At 45.0% G+C, this 26,104-nt stretch overlaps 1 protein-coding gene and 1 pseudogene across 1 annotated transcript in view; one reads left to right on the forward strand and one right to left on the reverse strand.

Annotated features, from left to right (window-relative positions):
• Nucleotides 1-12,666, forward strand: part of GABRR2 (gamma-aminobutyric acid type A receptor subunit rho2) — a 39,190-nt gene extending 26,524 nt beyond the window's left edge. The window contains exons 3-9 of the mRNA XM_068985143.1: nucleotides 1,191-1,258; nucleotides 2,919-3,142; nucleotides 4,200-4,282; nucleotides 4,461-4,601; nucleotides 6,723-6,875; nucleotides 7,957-8,153; nucleotides 12,355-12,666. Of these exons, the coding sequence (XP_068841244.1) occupies nucleotides 1,191-1,258; nucleotides 2,919-3,142; nucleotides 4,200-4,282; nucleotides 4,461-4,601; nucleotides 6,723-6,875; nucleotides 7,957-8,153; nucleotides 12,355-12,666 (1,178 nt within the window). The remainder of the gene's footprint in view (nucleotides 1-1,190; nucleotides 1,259-2,918; nucleotides 3,143-4,199; nucleotides 4,283-4,460; nucleotides 4,602-6,722; nucleotides 6,876-7,956; nucleotides 8,154-12,354) is intronic.
• A 7,872-nt stretch (nucleotides 12,667-20,538) lies between these two features.
• Nucleotides 20,539-20,629, reverse strand: LOC138090026 (U6 spliceosomal RNA; annotated as a pseudogene).
• Between the last annotated feature and the right edge of the window lie 5,475 nt (nucleotides 20,630-26,104).

Consider the following 26,104-nt stretch of genomic DNA (forward strand, 5'->3'; position numbering starts at 1 on the left):
TGTGGGCCGGGGTTCAATTCCTGGCTGGGAAACTAGGATTCCACAAGCCATGTGGTATGACAGACCCAAAAAAAGCGGTGTGTATGTGTTCATTGTGCTCATGCTTAAGAGCACAGAAAATAGCCATGAAATCCCACCAGTAATAACTAAAATTCTATCTGCTCATTCTATCTGCTCAGTCAAAACCCCCAAATCTCTTATGGTAAGATTGCAAGTATTAACAAACCTACCGGGAGAGGTTTGGGGACATCGGTGAGCCCATCCAATGTCCTGACCCACCAGATCCTGTTAGGATCTCTGATCCTCCTTCCCTGCTCTCAGCTAAAGTCCCTGGCCCTCCCAGTCCTCATTCCCTGAGACCCAAACTCCCACCGCCACCCTAAGTTTCTCCCAGCTCAGACCACTGTGGGTCGGCATGCCCCAGTCCTGCAACCACTGGTCAGGGCCCAGAGGCCCCAGGGGCATCAGGCTGGCCTCCAGACAATGCCTTCCCTCTCAGAAGGCCCTGTCCAGATGCTACCTGATGCTCTCAAAGACATCTTTTACCTGTGAGCGGAACAGCATTCATTAATATGCCTGACAGATACAGGTGTTTGGTTTTTCCCATTTAAGAGGTTTTTAAAATACTAAATAGTTTAAATATTAAGATTAAATTTAAATAAATATTAAAATCTAAAAAAATCATTTCACAGAAGCATAACATACATAATCCAGCTCATCCACTCATACAAGCATAGATTAAACACCCACCCTGGCCTTCCAGGTGGCGCTAGTGGTAAAGAATCTGCCTGCCAATGCAGGAGACCTAAGAGATGCAGTTTCGATCCCTGGATCAGGAAGATCTCCTGGAGGAGAGCATGGCAACCCACTCCAGTATTCTTGCCTGGAGAATCCCACAGACAGAGAAGCCTGGTCAGCTGCAGTCCATGGAGTCACAAAGAGTCGGACACGACTGAAGAGACTTAGCACACACACATGTGACCCAGGAAAGACAGTTAAGGTAGACACAGTCCCAGCCTTCATGGAGAAAGCTTAGGCACCCAACACATCAGGAGGTAGTAAGAAAACTCTCATGGAATTTGAATCACCACCTCACTGCTGCTCTACTCGGGGTCCCCATGGAAGGCAGCTGGAGCTGTATACCCACCCAGTGGAAGGCGACTTAACCAGCTGTCTTTGCCCCTCTGCAGGCCCTGCCATCCCAGTGGGCGTGGACGTGCAGGTGGAGAGCCTGGACAGCATCTCCGAGGTGGACATGGTACGCGGGGCCCTTGGTGGGCAGCTCTGGTGCGGGATGCCAGGGCTGCTGTCCTGCAGCAGCCTGCGGTGGGTGGGGCCACGCTGGTACTGGCTGTGCCTGGGGGCGGGGCCACAGCTGGAGGGGATAAAACTGGCACTTGGAGGTTGACCCAGGTGCAGGGAAATCTACAGCCGGGGTTCTCTAGCTTCATGGGTCTAAATAACTTGAGAGGGTGCTCTGTCGCTCAGTCGTGTCTGATTCTTTGTGGCCCTCTGGACTGTAGCCCATCAGACTCATGGAATTCTCCAGGCAGGAATACTGGAGTGGGTTGCCATTTCCTTCTCCTGGGGATCTTCCCGACCCAGGGATTGAACCCCAGACTCTTGCCTCTCCTACACTGGCAGGCAGGTTCTTGCCCAACTTGCGCTGTCTGGGAAGCCCCGGCCTGGGAGGGGATGTTGATTAAATGCAGATCCTAGGCCCTGCGCCAGACTTGCAGATTCAGTCTCTGGGAGTGAGAGCCAGCACTTTTTGTTCTGAAGACACCCCTCAAGTAATGTGAGTGGTCAGACGAGCCACACTCGGAGGAGCACAGGAGGTGGGCACGTTCACCTGGAAGTCCTGCAGGTCTCTGATCACCAGTGCCCGCCTCTCACTCTACGGTGCTGTCCAGCAGGATTGGGGGGGTCACCAGAGCCTCTTTGAAGAAGTCTCATTTCAGCTGAGACCTGATAGCTGTGGAGAGGGCACAGCAAGAGCTTATCCGAGGTCTCTGAGGCAGAAGAAACCGGGAGTTTGCAAATAGAAAGACAAAAGAGGGAAGTGAAAGATTAAAGAAATGGGCTGGTTGGTGCTCACCTCTACGGGACCGGCCTGCAGGACAGGCAGGAGGGGTCTGGGTGTAGCTGATAGAGCAGAAATGGGCATCCACTCTGAGCCCAACATCACAGGCATCTTTCCAGCCTTCCTCCACCTACTCCCAGAAGACTCATCTGCGTTTATATCTTAGCTCTGACTGCAGCGTAAGGGCTTCACTCTTAGTTTAAGACACAACCACAGAGACACTTGGTAACAGAATAAGGTTTCAGGCTGAAGTTATACTGCTGCCTATCTCTTCATCCATTCATTCCCTTCATTTTTCCCATCCTGTAAATATTTATTGAGCATCCACTTCTCTGCTCTTCCAGGCACTAAACTAGGGTCTGGAGATTCAGTGGTAGGCAGGACACAATTCTGCCTTCAAAGATCTTACAAGTCTAAGAAATCCTCCTAAATGGGACACTTGACTGTCCAGGTTTCTGGAAGTGTCTACTGAGTTGAGCTGAATGGTTAGCCAATAGGTAAGGAGCCGTGTGTGCACAGATATTGGTGAGTGTGCAGGGCTTTGGGGAAATCCTGCCTTGCTGGCTCCATGCCAGCCAGAGGGCATCACAGCTGCCATTTTTCCTTTGCAAGGCCTGAAGGAGGAGCTGTGCAGTCTCCTGGGCTCCAGTCTCACAAGGCATGAGGAGGAGTCATTCTCTTTCCTGTGGCAGTGGTGGCTGTGGTCTGGTAGGACAGCAGACTGTCACCCAGACCCTGGAGGCTGAGCCTGAGGCATCCATCATGGCGGTGGAAGGGACGGTCAGGAAGGGAGTTTTGTAAGGCATCTCTGTCTGGTCTTACCCCTGCTCCATAGGACTTCACCATGACCTTGTACCTGCGGCATTACTGGAAGGATGAGCGGCTGGCTTTCCCCAGCGCCAGCAACAAGAGCATGACCTTCGACGGCCGGCTGGTGAAGAAGATCTGGGTCCCCGATGTGTTCTTTGTTCACTCCAAAAGGTCATTCATCCATGACACCACCACAGACAACATCATGCTGAGAGTGTTCCCTGATGGGCAGGTGCTGTATAGCATGAGGTAACTGTCCCCGGGGTCATGGTCTCTGTCTAGAGTCATTCTAATATGTGTGGACAACGCCAGGGAAAGTGGTGGCTTTACCACTGTATTGTCAGAGCTAAACTGTGCTTTTCATGATAGGTGAGGAAACGGTATTTGTGGAATGAATTAGCTATTCAATTTCGAGTTAAAAAACCACCACAAAGGAAAAAACAACCCTCTGTTAAAAAAAATGTGTGGTCTGTCCATTTGGCCCTGGAGAGTTTGCCCCGTGGTTGGGTCTATGGAATACATGGGAAGGTCTGAACCTTCTGATAACAGAACTCTCTAAAGATGAAATGGCCACCATAGTAGGTGGTAACTTCCCCATCACTGGGGATCTTAAGCTTGGGTTAGGAAACTAATTGAGCCTGAATGAATTGAAGGAGACAATGACCTTCTTTACACCCTCCACCTCTGACAGCCTATGATTCTATCAAACATATTATCAATGTTTATTAATAATAAACATTAGAAAAATAGCAATAGCTACTGCTTAATAGGTGCTACCGTAGAATGTCTTCTGGGCTGACTTGAGTGATTACAGTCTTATCTCCCACCTTCCTGGCCTGCCTGTACAGTTTGCCAGAATCTGATGCTAATAACCTTGAGTGGGGGCTACGGAGGCATAACCTCCAGGCATCTCTGGGGAAGGTGGCTCTCTGGATAAGAACAATGCCCGGGGGAGGTGCCAGTGTGGGTCATTCACAACCAACACCCTCAGGAGCTGGCATCTGGGCAGAGCAAATACCACCATATACAGAAGACAAAACTCTAAAAGTTAACTTAGAGGGACTCAGTGGTTAAGACTCAGTGCCTCCAAAGCAGGGGACACAGGTTCAATCCCTGGCTGGGGAAATAAGGTCCAGTGTGCCACATGGTGCTCCAGAAAAAAAAAAAAAAGTTAATTTAGAGACCTGGGTTTCCAAGCTTCTGGAAGGAGGCAGCTGCTCCTGGCCACGTCTATGTCCTCCTTACTATGGGTAGACAAGCGAGTCAGTAGGTCACTGAATGAGCCGAATGTTTGTTTGGATTCTAGGATTACGGTCACTGCCATGTGCAACATGGATTTCAGCCACTTTCCCCTGGATTCTCAGACCTGTTCTTTGGAGCTGGAAAGCTGTAAGTATCTGTATTCATAATGACAGACCTTTGCCTTCTTCCCTCCCTGTGCCATTTTAGTAACTCTGAGACTGAGTACCGCCTGCCAGAGATAAGACCTATTTACTCCCAGGCCCTGTTGCTCCACCTTGCCTCAGAAGACAAGGAGTCAAATTAATTTCTTTTCCTCTCCCCAAAGATGCATATACAGATGAAGATCTGATGCTATATTGGAAGAATGGGGATGAATCCCTGAAAACGGACGAAAAGATCTCCCTATCTCAGTTTCTGATTCAGAAATTCCACACCACTTCCAGACTGGCCTTCTACAGCAGCACAGGTAGCTAACTTCCGCCACAGTTGGGCTCACATGTGGAAGAAAATGCACTAGAATTCTTCTTTGGCCCCCTTCCGATGAAAAGGACTTTTAAATTATTTTAATAATGCATAGTGCAACAAAACAAAAATGACACTTAAATGCAGAGGATTTAAAAGTTGCTGTCCTCTGAAATCCCATGGCTGGAGGCACTCACTCTGAACAATTCAGCAAGTATCCTTGCAGACATCCTGATTAATTATGTCATTTTACAAAATTATGTCATTTTACAAAATTGTTGTTGTTGTTTAGTCACTAAGTAATATCTGACTCTTTTGAGACCCCATGGACTGTAGCCTGCCTGCCTTCTCTGCCCTTGGGATTTCCCAGGCAAGGCTACTGGAGTGGGTTGACATTTCCTTCTCCAGACCATCGTTCCAACCCAGGGGTAGAACTGGTGTCTCCTTCTTGGCAGGCGGATTCTCTACCACTGAGCCACCTGGAAAGCCCTTAGAAAAATTACAAAAGTGTAATTTTACAAAAGTCAGGTTTTACACACGATTCTATAAACTGATTCATCTGACTTAACGATATAGATGGATAGCTTTCCAGGGAAATGTATTTACAACCTATATTGAGAGATATAGATTCATTTCTCATGTGTAGTGTGACCTCTTCTTGGACCCTGGGTCCATATTTGAAGTTTTGAGAGTGTCCATTTGTGAGCTCTTCTCTGATCTCACTATCAACCCTTGTAAATAGCTGCCTAACAAAGTACCACAAACTGGATGCTTGAAACAATAGGAATGTGTTCACTCCCAGTGCTGAGGCTGGAAGCTCTGCTGGAGGCTCTGGAGGCTCTGCTCCTCCTGAAGGCTCTGGGAAGGAATCCTTCCCTGCCTCCTATCAGCTCCTGGTGGTTGTAGCATTACTTCAACGGCAGCCTTTATTGTTATGTGGTTCCCTGTGTCTCTGGTGTGTCCGTGGTATGTCTGACTCTTTGCAACCCCGTGGACTGTAGCCCACCAGGCCTCTCTACCCATGGAATTCTCCAGGCAAGAATACTGGCATGGGTAGCCATTCCCTTCTCTAGGAGATCTTCCCAACCTGGGGACTGAACCAGGCCTCCTGCATTGCAGGCAGAGCGTTACCATCTGACTCACCAGGGAAGCCCGTGTTTTTGTGCATCTATGTTCAAACTCCCCTCTTCTCTAAGGACCCCTGCCATTGGGTTATGGGCCACCCTAACTCAAAGAGACCTCACCTGACACTGAAGACCTGATTTCTCAGTAAGGTCACATTCACAGGTGGTGGGAGTTAGGACTTCAATGTACCTTTATACAATATACAGCTCTGCAGTAGCCACAGGTCCATAGAGGACTTCTCACTTCCTTACCCGTCCTGTCCCAGTGCTGAGAAGCTCGGGCACAGGTGTGGGAAGATTTTGTGCTACGGTCTGCTCCTGCATGGCCACTATCTCCCCATTTACCTGCCCCCAGCCCCACCCTTCTGTCCACAACATACAACAGTGGAGAAGAGTGAGCCCCAGCCAAGGGTGTCAGGACAGGCCGTGCCAGCTTCCCTTTATGTCCATGGTGCTCACCTTCATCCCTCTCTTCTCTTCTGCTCTGATGTGTATTTGGCACACAATCTTCTTTTCCCATCTCTTCTTGGCAAGTTTAAATAAACTCTTTTCTAAAACCTTTTTTTTGAAACAAATTATTTATTTTTTGGCTGCACCAAGCAGCATGAGGGATCAACCAGGGGTAGAACTTGTGCCCCTTGCAATGGAAGTGTGCAGTCTTAACCACTGGGCTGCCAGGGAAGCCCCCAAAGCCATTTTAAAGAATTTCTCTTTCATTATGTGCTGCTGTTTTGAGCGTTTTATATGAATTAACTACTGTCTACCCAATGAATCTATGGTGTAGATAATATTGATATTCTCCCCAGTTTATAGACCAGAAAACTGAGCCTCAGAGGGATTAGAGTTTAGAAAGGAAGCTTATTGTACTAAGGCAACCAATCATGAACTTTTAACTTTCTGCTGAAGATGAATATGATGATGGGGAAAGAAGGGCTCCCAGGAAAGGAGTTTGTTTTTGCCTCTGTGATGGGATCTCACTGGCTTCTTCCTGTGTCCCGCAGGCTGGTACAACCGTCTGTACATCAACTTCACGTTGCGTCGCCACATCTTCTTCTTCTTGCTCCAAACCTACTTTCCTGCCACCCTGATGGTCATGCTGTCCTGGGTGTCCTTCTGGATTGACCGCAGAGCCGTGCCCGCCAGAGTCTCACTGGGTAAAAGCACTTGATAAGGTGTGGCAGGGTGGGTTTTTGTTTTTTGTTTTTTTCAACCAGTCACTATGTAGAGAAGTAAAAATCACCATTTAGGGTTCTTAAGTGATGATCTGTCCGAGTCAGAGGAGCGAACTTTCCTCCTACTTCTTGCTTTCCAGTTCCACGCTGCCCTCAGTTTCCCAGACCATGTGGTGAAAACCTGAGGGAGCTCAAACCACACCACCTCTGCTCAAATCATTTCAGAAAGAGAGTACTTTCAGAAAGTCCACTTTCTGGATGTGGACTTCCACCACTGGCAGCGTCAGAGCTCAGTACTTTGATAAATGAGGCAATTCGACAAATGCCCAAACTTACTCTGTAAATACAAAAACTTAGTTTGTTGGCTTTGTTTAGACAGAGTTTGGGAGCAGGGCCCATGTTTCATGATTTCTTGGAAGGAGGAGGGCTGCATTCCCTGGAGTTGTGGCTTAGCCTTGGAAGCCCCTAAGTGTCAGAGTCAACACTTGCACCTCATCATTGTCAGTTAGGACAAAATCAGGTAGGGCCCTGAGACATGAGAGGGTTTGACCAGCAAGGCACAGTGAGGAAGAAACTGGTGTGACAAGCTTTCTGGACTCAGATGAAGGCAGATGTGTTCTTTTCTTGAGGTTTGGGAAGCCTCCTTGAGAGGAGTTCTTTAGCCCTTGCTTTTAAATTTTTATTAAATTAAATTAATTAGTTTTAAATTTAAATTCAATTTGTTACATTTTTATTAAATTTAAAAAAATTATTTTTTATTGACGTATAGTCGATTTTCACAGTGACTGTTTTAAATTCCACATCTGAGCAGATCCTCTGGGATGCACCATGGATCTTGGCAGTCACATCACAGAGACCCCCAGCTGCAAGGGGCTCAGAGTAAAAGGGGACACGCAGTGAGTGGCCCAGGAGGAGAACGGGGTGGCTGCTTTGGAGCAGACCCTCACACCTCTATGAGGTGGAAACCTGCCAGGGGCACTTCTGGTTGGATATAAGAGAGAGAATGTAAAATGGGGCCGCCATGTACGCTTGTCAGAGGCTGAACTAAAGCTGGACATTGCAGGGATCACCACGGTGCTGACCATGTCCACCATCATCACGGGCGTGAACGCCTCCATGCCCCGCGTGTCCTACATCAAGGCCGTGGACATCTACCTCTGGGTCAGCTTCGTGTTCGTGTTCCTCTCGGTGCTGGAGTACGCGGCCGTCAACTACCTGACCACCGTGCAGGAGCGGAAGGAGCGGAAGCTGCAGGAGAAGGCGAGAGAGGTTTCATTCATTTCCTTGTTGGAGTCCATGCTGCTGGTTGGATGAGGACAGTGGGAGGGAGAATGTTTGTGCAAAAGGAGGAGGATCCATTTCAGAATATTCTAGCTTCTATCACAAGGGATCCCAGGAAGTAGCTCGTCTTTGGACTAGACTTGGGTTCTTGGTCTCAGCTCTGCCACTTCTCTTGGGCCTCAGTTTCCTCATCCGTTTTAAAAAAGTAAAAAGGAATCCTCACCCCACCTACCTCCCAGGGTTACTGTTAAGGGTTACAACACCCTTGGAATAATGTATGGGAAAGTTACTTTGAAATTGTGTGGTTCTAGATGCACGTAAAGTCTCACTATCATTCCTGAACATGTCTAGGGAAAATGTCTCCATGGCCTTTGAGCAGACAAGAGGAAAGTTCTAAGATAAAAAACTCATATATTTATCAGTTCTCTGGCCCATTGATCCTGAGACTTTAGCCTTTAGGTTCATTGAAAATACTGTGCTATCTACACAGCACTGCACTACACTAAAGTATACTATGAGATGGAATGCAAATGGGCAAATGGGCAATGCACGTGGGCAGAGAGGGAAAGTCTATTCTATTCACACACAGACTCTTATTAATCATGTTAAGAAATAAAATGCCAACTTGTTACCAAATCCTTACTAATCATTGCACTAATAAAAATGATGTTCATCTGAAAGATGTAGAGATTAGGGGACTGAAAAATCCTACATTGATGCATGTCTAGATGTCTGGGAGCTCCTTTGCATAAGAGAGCTTTAAATTCTAGGCAAAGAGGATGCATTGCATTTTCAAAAATAGTCTTTCAATTCCACAATATATCTGCTAAGTATTTTCAGGGTGTCTTTAAATATGCTAGAATGTTTAAGATACACATTCCAAGTTCTCCTCAGAAATTTTCTGCTTCAGCATTTGGGTATTTGTTCACATTTTCAATAATCTGTATGTTGATCATTATCCAATGCCTTCGATTCTACTTAAGCACTTGATTTATAATCTGTTAGGCTAAAGCTGAAACTCCAGTACTTTGGCCACCCCATGCGAAGAGTTGACTCATTGGAAAAGACTCTGATGCTGGGAGGGATTGGGGGCAGGAGGAGAAGGGGACGACAGAGGATGAGATGGCTGGATGGCATCACGGACTCGATGGATGTGAGTCTGAGTGAACTCCAGGAGTTGGTGATGGACAGGGAGGCCTGGCGTGCTGATTCATGGGGTCGCAAAGAGTCGGACATGACTGAGCGACTGAACTGAACTGAACTGAACTGAGGCTTTCCTTGTGGAGAGCTTTTCAAAAAAAATAGCAAAGGCTCCCTCTAACAAATATGGACTTATGAACTATTAACCTCATATAACATGTTCTCAGGCAGATCATCAACCTATTACCATATGATAAGCCTGGTCTTGGGCAGTGATGATACGCTATCTAAGGAGCAAAGAGGAAGTCATCAGTGGACAGACCATTGGTCCCAAGTCTAGTTCCCTGTCTATGGGAACAGAAATCTGGGCAGTAAGGACTTGCTCTCCACTGTTGTCAAACATGTGACTGAAAGGTTGAGAAGGTGTAGTTAGTTGCTGGAGGCTAGACAGGTGGGGAGACATGAAATCTCTCTCTCACTGCTCCACAGAGAAATCACTATTCACGACTGTTAACATGGCCCCCAGGGGAGCTGAGGTTCCCAAAGAGGCCTGGATTCACCTTCTCAGCCTACTATAGATGAAGATTCCAGGCATACCCCATACCTATGGATTAAGATTCTCTGGAGCTGGCACCCTGGAATTGGCATTGCTGACAATTTCCCGAGCAATTCTGATGCCCACTAAAGTCTGGCTTCTGCTCTGCAGACAGCAAGTCTAACCAGAGCCTGCTAGATTCACCCAGGTTCAAAAGGGGGCTCTATGCTGCTTTGGGTTGAAGCTGGAAGGCAAAGCGTGGAGGCACGGGGTCTGCTCCACTGTATGTGCTCAAATTCTTCGGCTGATTGTCCAGACCTGCCCAATGTGCCAAGAGCCGCTTAATTTTTCTTAGAAATGAGCTGATGTGGGAAATAGAGATTTTCCATAATCTTGAGCATCACCTGATTCTAACTCAAAATCTTAAAAGTCTGTGTTTGTTTTAGCAGACAGAATTTCAGCTTAGAGCATGGAAAAGGAGTAAGGACCTGTGTCTTAAAAAAAGAAGTCCCCAGTGATAAAACAATGTCTCATAATGTTACCAAGTTTGGGTGTGATTATATCTAAATGCAAAGAATTGAATAGATGACCTCTTATTAACCCTTATCCTTAAAATCTGTTAATTAATCTAGGAATGTATTAGTGTGCTACTTAATTATTATTGCTGATGGGACAAGACATAGAAATTATAATGAAACAATCATGCCTGATTAAAAAAATAGCTCTCTAAACTACAGATTTCTTCAAGTGTAAAAATAATTCAAGTAATTTTGATTTTTCTCATCTATTTTTGTATCCTAATGCCTCTTGGTATCCATCTGTATATTCAAAATCCATGACAGTAAGAGACAGGGTGTAAAATGTTATTATTTTACTTTCCCAGATGGAAAAGGCACACTGAGAGCAGAGTTTGAAACATATTACAACCAACAGACTGAGAATAAACCCATGGTCAGGTGGCTAGCATCATACCTTTTTCCAGCATCAATCAAACACAAATCCTTTTTACTAGGGTATGTGAATCCTTGTTTAAATGTTTAATAATCTGTACATAGATTATTATCAAATACCTTTGGATTGTATTTAAATACTTTTGGACTTTATACAGGAAAGTATTCTTTCTTTCCTGTATAGAGTCATTCAAAATACTGCAAAGCCTTCATTCAACAAATATGGGCTCATGAGCCAAACGTTAACTGGTGCCAACTTTGCTGAGGAGGAGTTAAGTAGGAGGAGTTAAGTAAAACCATTTCCCTCCCTCCACCTTATAATTTCTCTGAACATTTTCATACTTGCAGAAGTGGTTGGAAAAATAGGATAATGTACATCCATACACCCTGCCCCTCCATCCAACATTGTTGACATTTTGCCATTTTTGTGTGAACTTTTTCTCATATAAACATATCTTTTGGTCAGTGCAGTTGAACCATTTAAAAGTACAGGGCAAAGGGCTGGTGGGAGAGGGGATAAATTAAGAGTTTGGGATGAACAGATATACACTACTGTATATAAAATAGATAAACAAAGACGTACTGTATAGCACAGGGAACTGTATTCAATAGCTTGTTATAACCTAGAAGGGAAAAGACTCTGAAAAAGGTCTCATATATATCTATTTCTATCTGCATATGCATGCTGCTGCTGATCTGCATATGCATACTTATATATATAAAACTGAATCGCTTTGTTCTATACCTGAAACTATACATTGTAAATTAATTATACTTAGAGGATTATCCAAGAAAAAATAAAATAAAACAATAAAAATACAATACAGGCAGGCACCATGACCCTTGAACCTTAAATGTAACCCTTTAAAATAAGGACAGTCTCCTACCTAATCATCTTTGTATTTATACACAGAGGTGGGGGCCCCTGGCTGGAACCAGAATATGTGGATTTGAAGTCCTAATTCTGATACCAGCTGTCTGATCCCAGGAGAGTTGTATAGCTTCTCTTGTTCTTAGTTTTCGCTTCTGTAACTGAGGGCATTTGGACTAGATAAGTGGTTCTTAGTAGAATAACCTGAGAGCCTTAAATCAATTAGTCTAGAGTGGAGCCTAGATGTGCCCAGTTTAAAGCACTCCCGAGGTGATTCTAATATGCAGCTAGGGTAGAGAGTCATTGGACAAAGTAATCTCTAGAGACGCTTTCTGTGGTTCCGAATAGCTGTGGGCTAGTACTTTGGCCACCTCATGCGAAGAGTTGACTCATTGGAAAAAACTCTGATGCTGCGAGGGATTGGGGGCAGGAGGAGAAGGGGACAACAGAGGATGAGATGGCTGGATGGCATCACTGACTCAATGGACGTGAGTCTGAGTGAACTCCGAGAGTTGGTGATGGACAGGGAGGCCTGGCGTGCTGCAATTCATGGGGTCGCAAAGAGTCGGACATGACTGAGCGACTGAACTGAACTGAACTGATATTCTCAGCCAGGCCCCTTCATCTGGATCTCTTCCAGGTCTAAACGTGCCTGACATCTCCCCTTGTGTTTGTTGCCCACAGTTCCCATGCATGTGTGGAATGCTTCACTCAAGAACCATGATGCTAGATGGAAGTTACAGTGAGTCCGAGGCCAACAGCCTAGCTGGGTACCCGAGAAGCCATATTCTGCCAGAAGAAGAAAGACAAGACAAAATAGTGGTCCACCTGGCCCTAAGCAATGAATCCAGCTCCTCCAGGAAGAAGGGGCTTCTGAAGGGCCAGGTGGGTCTTCGCATCTTCCAGAACACCCACGCCATCGACAAATACTCCCGGTTGATATTCCCAGCTTCCTACATATTTTTCAACTTGATTTATTGGTCAGTGTTTGCCTAGGGACTCCGAGGCTGTGCCTGGCGAAGGTAACTTCTAAACCCTTGGACTGTCCTGCCTGATATGGACATCTGTGGGGTCTGGCCAGCTGTCCACACATGGGCCTGCTGACCATGTCCCCTCACAGACAGAGCAGCAGCTCCTGGACCACCTTGAGCAGAATCCTGGCCCCTGGAGGACCCCAGGAGCCCTCCAGCTGCCCTTCCCCAGACCTCGTGGGCTCGCTCGTCATTCCTGCTGTGCTGTGTCCCACTTCTTGCCTCTCTGGGACTGTCTTCTTCTGTTCTTGTGTGTGAACAGTTTCATGAGGGCCCCCTTCCAATAAAGAAAAGGCTCAAATGCCTTCCAGATAAATATTCGGAGACCCTTATAAGGCCTAGGATTCTGTTATAGAGGAAAGGGGAAAATGAAAGGCAAGCTTAGGGGCTTTCTTGACAGGAGACAGGAAATGAGGATTCAAAATGGAAATGAAAAAATCCGTAAACTCTACACCTGGATTAAGTGCCTATCTAGGAAAGAAGAAAAAGGAAAACTCAGATCCCAGACAGGAAATGATTTGACCTGAGTGAGTCTGGCAACCTCCACGATTTTGCAGTATTAAGAAACATCATTCTTTGATCCATCCATTCAGCCACTCATTAAGTATTGAATACCTAGCCTGTGCCAACACTTATTTTTCTCAGCAATATGTGACAATATACACTGAATATTGCCTACCAGGGAGACACTGCCCAAACTCATCAGGATGCAGAGTTTTTTGAGGGGGCTGGTCATCTGGATACAGCTGACTCCCCATATGGTTGACCTTAGTCTCCCATTCCTCCAGAGGCTGAGTTGATAACCCTTGGCCCAAGACCCTATCACAAATCAAACTGTTAGCCTGGACCATCTGGCATGGCTGTAGGCTCCCAGGTGAACAAAGACCCACCTATCAGGTAGGACAGTTCAGGGGTCTAGAAGTTACCTCCCAAGAGCTGGAGGCCAAGGCCCAAATCTGTCTTTTGGTAATCCTGTGCTACACAATAATCCTTGTCAATTCCTCATTGTTAATGTGAATAACTCTGCTTCCAGTCATTAGAAGATTCATGTAACAGACATTTAAAAACATCCCTACAGTAGATATTGGGCTCTCCTGGTGGCTCAAATGGTAAAGACTCTGCTTGCAATGCAGGAGATCTGGGTTTTATCCCTGGGTTGGAAAGATCCCCTGGAGAAGGGAATGGTAACCCACTCTAGTATTCTTGCCTGGAGAATTCCATGGACAGAGGAGCTTGATGGGCTATAGTCCATGGGGTCGCAAAGAATTGGACACAACAGAGTGTCTAACACTTTCATTTTTTTTCACTACACTAGACATAGTGGGGTTCAAAGTAAGAAGAAGACATAATTATATTCTCACACAGCCCTCAGAGAAAGGACTGGTCAAGGATGTGATATATGATTATGTATACATTAAAAATGTTACACGCAACAAAAATGGTTCAATGCGTAATGGAAATTCTGAGGAAGGAATGATTTCCAGTGGAAGGCTGAATCTCATGGAGATAACAGCTTCTGAGCTGTTCCCTGAAGGTTGGGGATCTGGAGAAGAAATGTTTATGCCAAGTGCACATGTAGAAAGTACATGCTAAACGTGGGCTTTCCAGTATGGTAGCCACTGGCCATGAATTTAAATTTAAGTTGATTAAAGTTAAAAAAACCTGAGTTCTTGCCACACGGCTTTAGCCACATTTCAAGTACTCTACTCAATAGCCATATGTGGCCAGTGGCTGCTGTATTGGATAGTGCAGAGTTATAAAACATTTCCACAGTCACAGAAAGTCTCATTAGTGCTGCTGAGGATGGAAGGATTGGCCTGAGCAAAAAGCTTGAGAGAGGCAGAATAGTTTGGGATCGCAGAGTGTAGAGTTTGTGGGGCAAGTCATCTTTTTTTGCTGGATCCTAGTTTGCGGGAAGAGGTGAGAGACGTGCTATTTCTGCAACACTCGAAGTCATGGCAGGTCCCCCAACCTCTCCCTGCCCGCCCATGCTGATGGAGACAGAGTCCCCTCCATGTAGTTGCTTGGCCCAAGACCAGTGGCTCTCCCAGCCTCGTAAACAAATGAAGAATGAAGGTACATAAAGAAGGGAATTGCATGGTACAGGGCATCTGGAAATGTTTAGAAACCTTTACTCTCTGGAGACTCTCTAGGCCACGCTGCTGCTCAGAGAATGATAATTACATCGTCGCTAAAAATACATCCTGTTGCTCTAGTTGTCGTATTTAATTTCAGCAGTGCTTGACTTCTGACCGCGTTGTCTTCATAAATGGAAGCTCCTTTAGCATGGTGGCCTGTTCACACTTAACAAAAATAAAGATGTATTTTAACTAGCTTATATAGTGAACTGGCATTCATTCTATAGCAAACAATTGTAGACAGCATTTTATCATGAGCCAATAACACCTTCGGATTTAGCAGAGTCTTATTGCAGTGTAATAATGTGACTCTACGTGAGAAAGGTAGAGATTTAAATGAGGTAAAGAGGAGACAACTGTAGGAGTGGAGAACAGGAATTAAAGAAACCTTAAGAAGAGAATGATTCACCGTAGAGAGAGGACAGATGAGTGCACATAATTGTTTTCAGAGATGCTTGAATGATGCTTGACTTCACTGAATCTAAGGCACCATCAAATGTAAGATGCCCCCATAGTTTATGTACCACTGAGAGGAAAAAATGCTGCTAATTAAATTACAGCAGTCAACGATTATAGGATGAATCCAGACTTCACCAATGTTAAATTGTAAAACATGTGAATGCTGGAATAAAAGAAATAGGTATTATACAAAAACTGATGATCAGACACACTTCTTGGACACCAAGGAGACAACATTTATCGTGCACTTGTCTTCAAGGCCTTATGCCCAGGTGGGAGATGGGGTGGTGCCTGGGGTGGTAGCAGATAAAGAAATGAATGGGAAACTCCTTTTAGTCACTAAGAAACTTACACTGGGGAATTCCCTGAAGGTCCATGGGTTAGGACTTAATGCTTTCACTGCTGAGGCCCAGGTTCAATCCCTGGTGAGGGAACTAAGATCCCACAAGGCTGTGCAGAGTGATAAAAAAAAAAGAAAGACAAAAGATGAAAAAGTTCACACTCATAGTAGGCATGGTTCAAAATCGTTCAAAGGAGGGAGAGGTTACAGATTTTGCTGTTTATGGTAAATTTTGAGCAATGGCTAGATATAATTTCAACTAATAGGAAAGGAGGGAAGGGAATATTACCGTGGCAGAAGGAAAGCGTGGGTGTGTTCAGGGAACTGTGAGCAAACACTCCACCAGATGTACAAAAATCTTGGGTTCGCATCCTAGCAGTTCCAGGACCCCAGTGTCAAGGGTCCTTCTAGGTTCATTCCACTTGAAATAAACCTGGGGAAGAAATTGGATGGCTCTTGTCTGGGCCCACGAATGTCAAAGAAAAGCCAGAGCTCTGGGTTGTAATCAAGTTTACACAGTGGAGTATTACTCAGCCATTAAAAAGAATTCATTTGAATCAGTTCTGATGAGATGGATAAAACTGGAGCCGATTATACAGAGTGAAGTAAGCCAGAAAGAAAAACACCAATACAGTATACTAACACATATATATGGAATTTAGAAAGATGGCAATGACGACCCTGTATGCAAGACAGGAAAAAAGACACAGCTGTGTATAACGGACTTTTGGACTCAGAGGGAGAGGGAGAGGGTGGGATGATTTGGGAGAATGGCATTCTATCATGTATACTATCATGTAAGAATTGAATCGCCAGTCTATGTCTGATGCAGGATACAGCATGCTTGGGGCTGGTGCATGGGGATGACCCACAGAGATGTTATGGGGAGGGAGGTGGGAGGGGGGTTCATGTTTGGGAACACATGTAAGAATTAAAGATTTTAAAATTAAATAAATAAATAAATAAATAAATAAAAGAAAGTTAGGACTCTTCAAAACCACTTTGATTTTGTTCTTCCCTCTGCAGAAGGGAGACCATGAATTTAAAAAATGGAAAGCTGCTGAGTTTCAGGGAACCAATGAGGCAGGAAAATAATGATGATAGTGGAGAAAGTTCATGTTAAGCTCAGCGATGTTTAGAAGTGCAGCCTCTTTGTGCAGACATTGACTTAGACCAGGCATCCACAGGAAGACGCTAGTCCAGTGGAAGGTGAGGAGTCTGGGTCTGGCAGGCAAGCAGAGATGTCAAGTAAAAACTTACAAGGCTGGTCTAGGGCTGAAGGGCATAAAGATTTGGGACTATCTTCCCAGATGTGCTTAAGGAAGCTCTATCAAGGGGAAGAAAACTCCTTAGAAGAAAAGCAGAAGAGAGGAGGTCTGGAGATAAAAGCTTGGGAGTACTTATTTAGGTGGGAAGAGGAATGCTGATCAGAGAAATAGAATAAACTGAAGACTGTCACAGATACAGTAAGAAGGAATACTCTCAAGTTGGGGAGAGGAGGGCTGGGGCAAATGAAAACATAAAAATTGAGAAGGGTAAGGGCTGTGAACAAACAAAGCAAGATGGAGGCCAGCGGCTGGATGGGATCAACCATGCACGAAGGGGACTTCCCCGGTTTCCAGTGGTTAAGACTCTGAACTCCCAATGCAGGGTGCACGGGTTCAATCCTTGGTCAGGGAACTAAGATCCCACATGCCACAACTAAAGATCCCATGTGCCTCAGTGAAGACCTGGCACAGCCAAATAAATAAATATTTTTTTAAAACCGTGTAGCTAGATGATGGCCTTCCTTGGCAAAGAAGAGGAACCAGTCTCTCAAGTACAAAAGGTTTATGTGGGTAGAAGGAAAAATGTTCAGAGAACTGCTATTTACAATAGGAGATGGTTTTAGACTCTCGTTTTCTTGGAGGACTTCCAAAGATACTATGGCATAACTGGCCTGGATGAGGTTGTGGTTTTAATGGTGGGTTCTTCAAACTCTTCTATTGGAGTTGGTGGAAGTGGTCCAAGAATGGTGTTTATAACCTGGTTACCGGGTCTGTGGACCCTGCTTGGGAAGCAGCAGTCTTGAGTGGTTAAGACTCTGCACTTCCACTGCAGGCGAGTGTAGGTCCGATCCCTGGTGGGGAAACTAGGATCCCATATGCCTCTGGGCAGGGCAACTGCAGTGCAGAAAGGGAGGAGTGCAGAGTGCATTTTCTGCTCCAAGAGCACCGCGGTGAGAGCTGGATGTGTGGCTCCTAATTCATTTCTCACATGAACCTCACGGGAGTCTCAAGGATTTTCATTCTACATACCGACTGAAATGTGCTATCTTCCATAATTGTGTTCAGCCCATCAGGTAGGTGGATTTGCATGAAAGAATTCATTGCTCATAGTATTTTCAGGCAAAAAGTGATTTATTTCTTTACTTAGAGAAGCGGCTGAAAAATAAAACCCAAACTGGCCTGGGTTGTGCCGAAACATGTCTGCCTGGAGCTATCCTAACAGCCAGTTGGAATTGAGAATTAAACTAGGCCATGGGCTTAGCTCCTTGAGACCAGAAGCTGAGCTGTTGGACCAGCAGCCTTTCAGAGCAGTCTACACATCCCCAACCCTCTACCCCTAACCCCACACCGATCACTAAGCAATGTGATGCAAGTTAAAATGGTACCCACGGGGAAGGCTGTGCTCCAGCATGTGTCTGAGGGCAAGAACACTGGCCTATTTGCACTGAGAGCTAAATCCCATGCCGGAAGGGACCTATGTCCCAGCCTCCCAACCTCCAGAGCTATCTGAGGGCAATCCACACCTATAGTATGGACATACTCTCCATCAGTGGACTCATTAAAATACTCAGTCCTCACTTTCAGACCTGCAGATGTCATCATGAAATGGCATTTGGGTCAACTTTGAGAATATCAGGTTTGGGATTTATTTTAAAAGATAAATTGAAAAATCAACTTCAGGTGTAGTACACTATGTTAAATCTAAACTGACCAGGTTTATGATGGTGAGTGCTGTTTAGTCCATTTAGCCCAAGGTATCTCACATTAAACATGCTTATTAATAACCTGCAGACCTTGTTAAAATGCAGATTCTCATTTAGCAGGTTTGGGAGGGGACCTTGGCTTATGCATTTCTTTCATTCTTTTTAAGAAATTAAAAAAAAAATTTATTTTTACTTTATTTTACTTTAAAATACTGTATTGGTTTTGCCATACATTGACATGAATCCATCATGGGTGTACATGAGTTCCCAAACATGAACCCCCCTCCCTCCTGCCACCCCATATCATCTCTCTGGATCATCCCCGTGCACCAGCCCCAAGCATCCTGTATCCTGCATCGAACATAGACTGGCGATTCGTTTCTTACATGATAGTATACATGTTTCAATGCCATTCTCTCAAATCATCCCACCCTCTCCCTCTCCCTCCGAGTCCAAAAGTCTGCTCTACTTTGGCTGAGCTGCATCTTAGCTGTGGCAGGTGGGATTTTAGTTCTCCAATTAGGAACTGAACCAGGTCCCCTGCATTGGGAGTGCAGACTTTAGCCACTGGACCTCCAGGAAAGTTCCAGGATTATGTGTTTCTAACAAGTGGCCTGGAGACATCAGTGATGCTGGCCTGCAGACCACATCTTAAGTAGGGAGGCCCTAGGGACCCCTCTCTCATAATTTAAAGTTGAGCTCAGATATTGCCTCCCCTTTGTGACTTTCCCTTATATCCTCTCCCATCCTGAAGCACAACTTTTCTTTAACTCACCTATATTTCCAAAGCATGTTATACATTTGTGCACTGAGGCATTTCCTTGATGTTTTGATTATTCTCCTTAATCCCTGCTTCCCAGGCCTGGATTAGTCACCTGGCAAACTGTTGAGAAACTCTCAGTGCCTGAGTCCCACTCCCAGAGTTCATGATTTTCTTATAATTCCAACTCTTTTTTGGTGGTGGTGGTTGTTAATAACAGTAACTCTTTTTAAAAGGCTCATACCAAGTCTGAAATAAATTTTGAGGGGAGAGTTTTGCATAGTTTGCAAACGGTGTTCCCTGGAACCCAAGAGGTTCTCTGGGCGGGTGCTTCAGGTTCTGCTCTGGGAGTGAGAGATGCTGCAGTAGGGTTTAGAGGAGACAAGAGGTGAAAATGGCAAGATACAGGCCAGAAAGAGAACTGGGGCTTCTGGCTCCCAAACCTTTTCACTTTTATGGTTTCCCACAAGAAAGCTGTGTGGTATGAGACACAAAGGGCCCAAAGGGCCCAAAGGGCTCCTATCAACATTCCTTAATCCAGAAGGTACCTGGCCTCCTGGCATGGGTGGAATGAAGGCCAGAGTTGGGAGTGACAGGCAGGCAGGTACTACCATGTAGAACTTTGGTTTTCTGCTCCGACATTGGATTTGCCCAAACTGCTTGAAGGAAGATTTTAGACCCAAGTCCTGGTCCTCTGGTTGCCAGCCTCTTCTGACCTCCTGCCTTTACCCAGTTCCTCCTTCCTGTCACCTTTCCTTTCCCCCAGAGAGCACTCCTCCTCTGCACCCAGTAGGAAGCTGGCAGCTGCGGCCCTGTATTTCCGATTACCCACCATGTCCAGGCTGCCGTGGCCTTGAAGGGCTGCAGAGCGTGGCCATGAACCTCTCTCCTTCCTCCCGTGAGCAGACAGAGTGCATGTGAGTGAAAGCTGCGGCAGAGGATGTAATTACAGGTGTAACAAGCCTAACAATGTCAGCTCCGAGGGGCAGGGCTTTTGTCTAGCTGCTCAGCTGCTGTATTCCAGGGTACATAACAGTGTTGGCACATGCTATTTGCTCAGTAATTTTGATGGAAAGAAGGAGTGAAAGCTATTTTTTAAACTGAAGTATAATTGATTTACAATGTTTTGTTAGTTTCTAGTGTATAGCAAAGTGATTCAGCTATACATAAAAAATATGAATTTTCTTGTCATCTTTGAGCAGGGGCCATACTAATCTCTGTATTGTTCTGATTTTAGTATATATGTGCCAAAGTGAGCACTAAAGCTGCTATTTATAACTGCTCACTATGCACTAGACACTGCGCTATGTAAAGATTATAGAAATTTCTTCTCTCCAAAATCTCAGGCTTTGTATTTTTATTTTAATTTCAGTTACCCTTGACTATCATCTTTTTTACTGAAATGTTGAAGAAGGAGATAGTTGTACTTCATCTATTATTGCAAAGATGTCCCCAAACTAAGATATTTTCCTCATAATTACACCTTTTACATGTAAGGACACATGTACGATTTTTGCCAAAATGATATTTTAACTCTGCTGTTTGTACAGAAATTGCTTCAAAGGTACTGCATCATAGCTTTGTAATTAGAAAAAAGGATGCCTTATCTTTTTATCTAATTTCTTTTCATTTTATCTTTCACTTATTCATGTTCAGTATGGAGGCAGGAAGCTAGATATAAAGTGAACGCATTTTGCCAGCTATGTGACCTTGAGTAATTTAATTAATCTCTGAGTTTTAATCTATCTGAAAAAAAAAAAAAAAGAGGATAATTCTGGCCTCTTAGTGTGGATGGGAGGAATGAGTTAGAGGGTCTGAAGTATTCAGTTTAGAAAATTAAAAAATAGACAAAGGGGAGAAGGAAGAGGATGAGGAGAAAGAAGAAGGATAAGAAAGGGAAGAAGGAGAGGACGAGCCAACTTTTAATTTTGCCAAGTGAAAATATTTGAAGCCACACCTACAAGCCAATCTATAATTGCATCTATAACTGCAATCATTTCTAACGCTCAGTTGTTCAGTCGTATCCGACTCTTTTAGACTCTATGGACTATAGCCTGCCAGGCTCCTCTGTTCATGGGATTCTCTGGGCAAGAATACTGGAGTGAATTGCCATTTCCTCCTGCAAGGGATTTTCCCAACCCAGGGATTGAACCTGTGTCTCCTACATTGGCAAGTGGATTCTTTACCACCTAGAAAGCCCACAGTCATTCCTAAATCAGCAACAAAATTTTTCACACTGAAAATGTAGGAAGACGTGATCTCAGAATATAAAATCCTTCTAGTCTGCTCTTTACCCTGACATGTTCATCGAAAGAACAGATGAAAACTGTCATGGACCAGCTGGAGTGTTGGGGGGCCAACTTTCCAGGGAACTGTCTCACCCTTCATTTTGCAGATAAAAAGACAGACCCAGAGAGGCTGAGTAACAAGCTTTATGTCAGATGGCTAGTTATTAAAGAAAAAGTAGTACTCTAATACGGACAGAAGTATCTTGTCCAGATACCTTAAATTAGTTAGTATCCATCAGACTACGTAAAGCTGGTGGCAGCATGTGACCTGGGTTGAGGCTTGTCCTTTTGGCTCCAGATTTCATCCTCTCAGCCCTCTGACACCCTGGGACACCTATGAATACCCTGATCCTGGTACTACATGGGTTCTCTCTGAAGTTGAAATGAGATGGCCCAGCTCTCAGGATTTTTCACTGAATCTTGCTATTCATTGAGCATCATGGAGTATATTTCTGGCCTCAGGAAAACTTTGAAAAAATTTTCTTCATGTCATGGAATACCTTCCAGGTTGCATTTGTTCTCAGTGACTTGCTTTCAGTGACTTGCTGTTTCCATTAGACTCAGTTACCAGTGAAAGAACAAGGGCTTCAGCAGAAAGAAGTCTGGAAGAGGCAATCCAGACAGTACATCAGCTCTCTCCATGTAGACCTCAGGGACGGAAAACTTGGGCTTTCTAGCTCACCGCATGCAGCCTTAAGAGTGTGGCCCTTGACCTCACGGTTCAAGACAGTGGCAGGAGCTTGAGCCATCATTGTTTTTTCGATTTTTATTTTATTATTTTTTCTAGTCCTGCCACATAACATGTGGGATCCTAGTTTCCCGACCAGGGATCAAACCTGTGCCCCCTGCAGTGGAAGCATGGCATCTTAACCGCTGGACCATCAGCCATCATTTCTGCCACTGGAGAAGCAGGATGCTTAAGGGGATGAAGGGGAAAGGGAACATGCCTGTAATCTTTTAAGGAAAGTTCCAGGAGGCTGTCACACACTTCCCACTGGACAGAACTTGGTCCCTTGGCCACATCTACCTGCAAAGAATGCTGGGAAATGTATTTATTCTGAATAGGCATATACCTAACCTCCAAAGAGGAAATGCTGAAAGAAAGGGAAAACGCAGAGTATAGGATAGAGCAGTTCCTGCCATACCACGGAATAGGGCACTCCCCTGTTTCCATGTGCTGTGCTGTGTCAAGATGCTTCGGCTGTGTCTGACTGTGTGACGCTATGGACTGTAGCCTCCCAGGCTCCTCTGTCCATAGGATTCTTCAGGCAGGAACACTGGAGTGGGTTGCCATGCCCTCCTCCAGGGGATCTTCCTGAAGCACCAGTGAAGAACTATAGGGAAGCTCCTCTCTAAGCACATGTATGGCTGATGCATCTGCTCTCCCTGCCTCTCACGCATACACCTTCCTCACCATCCTGTTATATCTCAAGTGTGAAGCAGACAGTCAGAGAGAAATGGGTCTTTCTAATGCACTGTGCTAATGTCTAGAGCTTCAGCTACAACTAAGCTCAGGGAGACTTGGAATGTTTCTGAGCCTGGAAATAGGAGTGAGTCCCCATCGTTGTTTATTTTGGGAGAGGGAGGAGTTCTCCGTTTCCCACCAACTCTGCCAACTGGGAGAGAAAGCAGTGGGGTCAGGAAACCTAGGACAATTCTCCTTGCGGTAGACTGTGGAGTCCCAAAGATTCCGCTCCCACCAGCTGCCCCACTTGTTTGGCGATTGCTCCCTGAGCTGTTCTCTCCAGAGGGCAAGCTGGCCTGTAATCCCCACCCTCTAGAGGAAGTTTAATTACTACACCCAAGAGGGCAGGACATGGTCTTCTTAGTGACTCATCACCTTAGTTGTTTTCCCAGGCGCATGAAGGATTTGCACCAGTCACCCCCATTCTCACAACAACAGTGCCTTGTTTTGAGATATCTTGCTGGCTGAGGGGATGTAAATGTGACCACAGGGGAGAGGAGAGGTTCTTCTGAGTTTGAATATTTTTAAAAAATCGAGTCGTAGGCTAATATGAGATTATATATATATATATATAAAACAAGAACAATATCACAGTGTGATCAGATACGTGGAGTTTACTGTTCTGGAGCGTCTTTCTTAACTAAAGAAAAAAGACTACATTTAAAAACAACATTGTAAATTAACAATGGGTCCCTAAATGAGTCAGTAATCTGGACTGCTTGATTCAAGATACTGCTCACCTTAATGTTGTAGTGTCCAAGAACAAAGGAATCTTTCATTTTCTGCCACATTATGCTTCTCTTGTCTATTGAATGTTAGTCAATAGTCTGTATGAATTGTTGTTGTTCAGTTCCTCACTTGTGTCTGACTCTTTGCAACCCCATGGACTGCAGCACTCCAGGCTTCCCTGTCCTTCACCATCTCCCAGAGTTTGCTCAGACTCATGTCCATCGAGTCAGTGATGCCACCCAATCATCTTTTCTGCATGAACATGGGCATCTAAATAGTTGGCGTGCTTGTTACTGAGTCCAAGCTCGCGCTGCTTGCCTCAAGATGGGCCAAAGAATCCAAGACAAAGTGTTGGGACGAGGAAGGGACTTTATTCAGGAGTCGGCTGACCAAGAAGATGGCAGGGTAGCGCCTCAAAAGAACCATCTTATTGGGGCCTGGTTGCCAGGTTCTTTTATGGATCAGAGATGGTGGGAGGGGGGAGGTAAGGAATCAAAGTAAAAGGACTATTCAGTCCTTGCAAAGGTACCCTAGAATGGCAAACCTCAGGCAGGGGAATGTGTTAGTTTCACTTCCTTGCCGTCCTTTGAAAGTGGGCAGCTCAGGCCATCTCCCCGAGGCAGGCCATTATGTTTACCTGCAATAACAAAGGGGCTTCCTTCCTGGCTCAGTCATTAAAGAATCTGCCAGCAGTGCAGGAGACTTCCTGCAGTATAGGAGACCAGGGTTCGCTCCCTGGATCGGGAAGTTCCCCTGGAGAAGGAAATGGCAACCCACTCCAGTATTCTTGCCTGGAAAATTCCATGGACAGAGGAGCCTGGTGGGCTACAGTCCATGGAGTCGAAAAGAGACACGACTGAGCAACTGAACCACCACCACAATAACAAAAGCGGCAAAATGAGGTTAAAGTTACAGGAGCAGATCCAGCATAAATTCAAAATTAGCCCTTCCCAATTGTATGCCTAGTCATATCTGTATTTCTGGGAAGGTTGCTATTTTTACCGTAAAGATTTTTATGATGTTGACCATTTTAAAAGTATTTTATTGAATTTATTACAATATTGCTTTTGTTTTCTGTTTTGGTTTTTTTGGCCAGGAGGCGTGTGGGATCTTAGCTCCCCAACCAGGGATCAAACCTGTGCCTCTTGCAGTGGTGTTACGCCCAAGTTGCGAAATCTCCCAATGACCGCCAGGGAGCTGATATCCGATGCAAAAGCAAGAGGGTTTTTATTACCAAGCTTGAGCTGGGGCTCCCACCGATACTGATGCAGCGGCTGTAGGGAGGAGCCCTAAGCTCTGGGTTACATTGCTTATATAGGGTATTCTCGCGCGAAAAATTTGAAAAACGGGAGTCTCCAGGTCTGATTGGTCACCTTCTGGTGAAGGGTTAGGTGTTGAGTTCTGATTGGTTCTCGTTTCCCAGGCTGGCCACGGGTGCTGATTGGTTCCCATTTCCCGGGCTTGATTCGAATTTCCCAGGCTGGCCAAGGGTTCTGATTGGTTCACAGGTGGTGGGGTGAGGTCAGGGGATTTCCAAAGGTCTTGGATTTCCAAAGGCTCTTTTCCCGGAACCTTACAAAATGGAGTAGCTTAGATTCTTCAGTGGAAGGTGAAGTCTTAACCACTGGACCTCCAGGGAAGTCACTTCTCTTTTAATCATAACTGTATAACCACCTACAGCTGACAGCTTTTATTGAGATATGATTTACTTGCAGTAAAATGCACAGACTTTAAGTATCCAGTTCAATGAGTTTTAAAGTATTTCTGCTTAACCTGTTTTCCTATTAAGAGACAGAACATTTCTGAGACCTCATGAAGCCCCTACGTGCCGCATTTCTAATCATTCCTTGTGTTCACCTCCCCCTGACCTGACATCCAATATTCTTAGTTCTATCACATTAAATTTGTTCTGTCATTTCTAAAGATTCGTGTAAGTGGAATTATAAGGTAGGTTCCCTTCTGTGTCTGGCTTTTCTCACTCAATATAGCATTTTTGAGATGAATTCACATCATTACATGTATCTGTAGTTCATTCCTATTTGCTGCTGAGAAGTAGCCTCTTGTTTGAATAAACCATGATTTCTTCTTCCATTCTCATGTGGTAGACGTTTGGATTATTTCTGGTTTGGAAAAATAAAGCTTCTTATAATGATGATGGTAAACAAATAGTGACTTTGTAACTCATAAACAAAGAAACTAGCAAGTGTGTGTGTGTGAGTGTGTGCCTGACATCGCATGGAAACATGTTCATTG

This window comes from Capricornis sumatraensis, chromosome 13 (genome assembly GCF_032405125.1).
Source record: "Capricornis sumatraensis isolate serow.1 chromosome 13, serow.2, whole genome shotgun sequence".
NCBI classification, from domain to species: domain Eukaryota; kingdom Metazoa; phylum Chordata; class Mammalia; order Artiodactyla; family Bovidae; genus Capricornis; species Capricornis sumatraensis.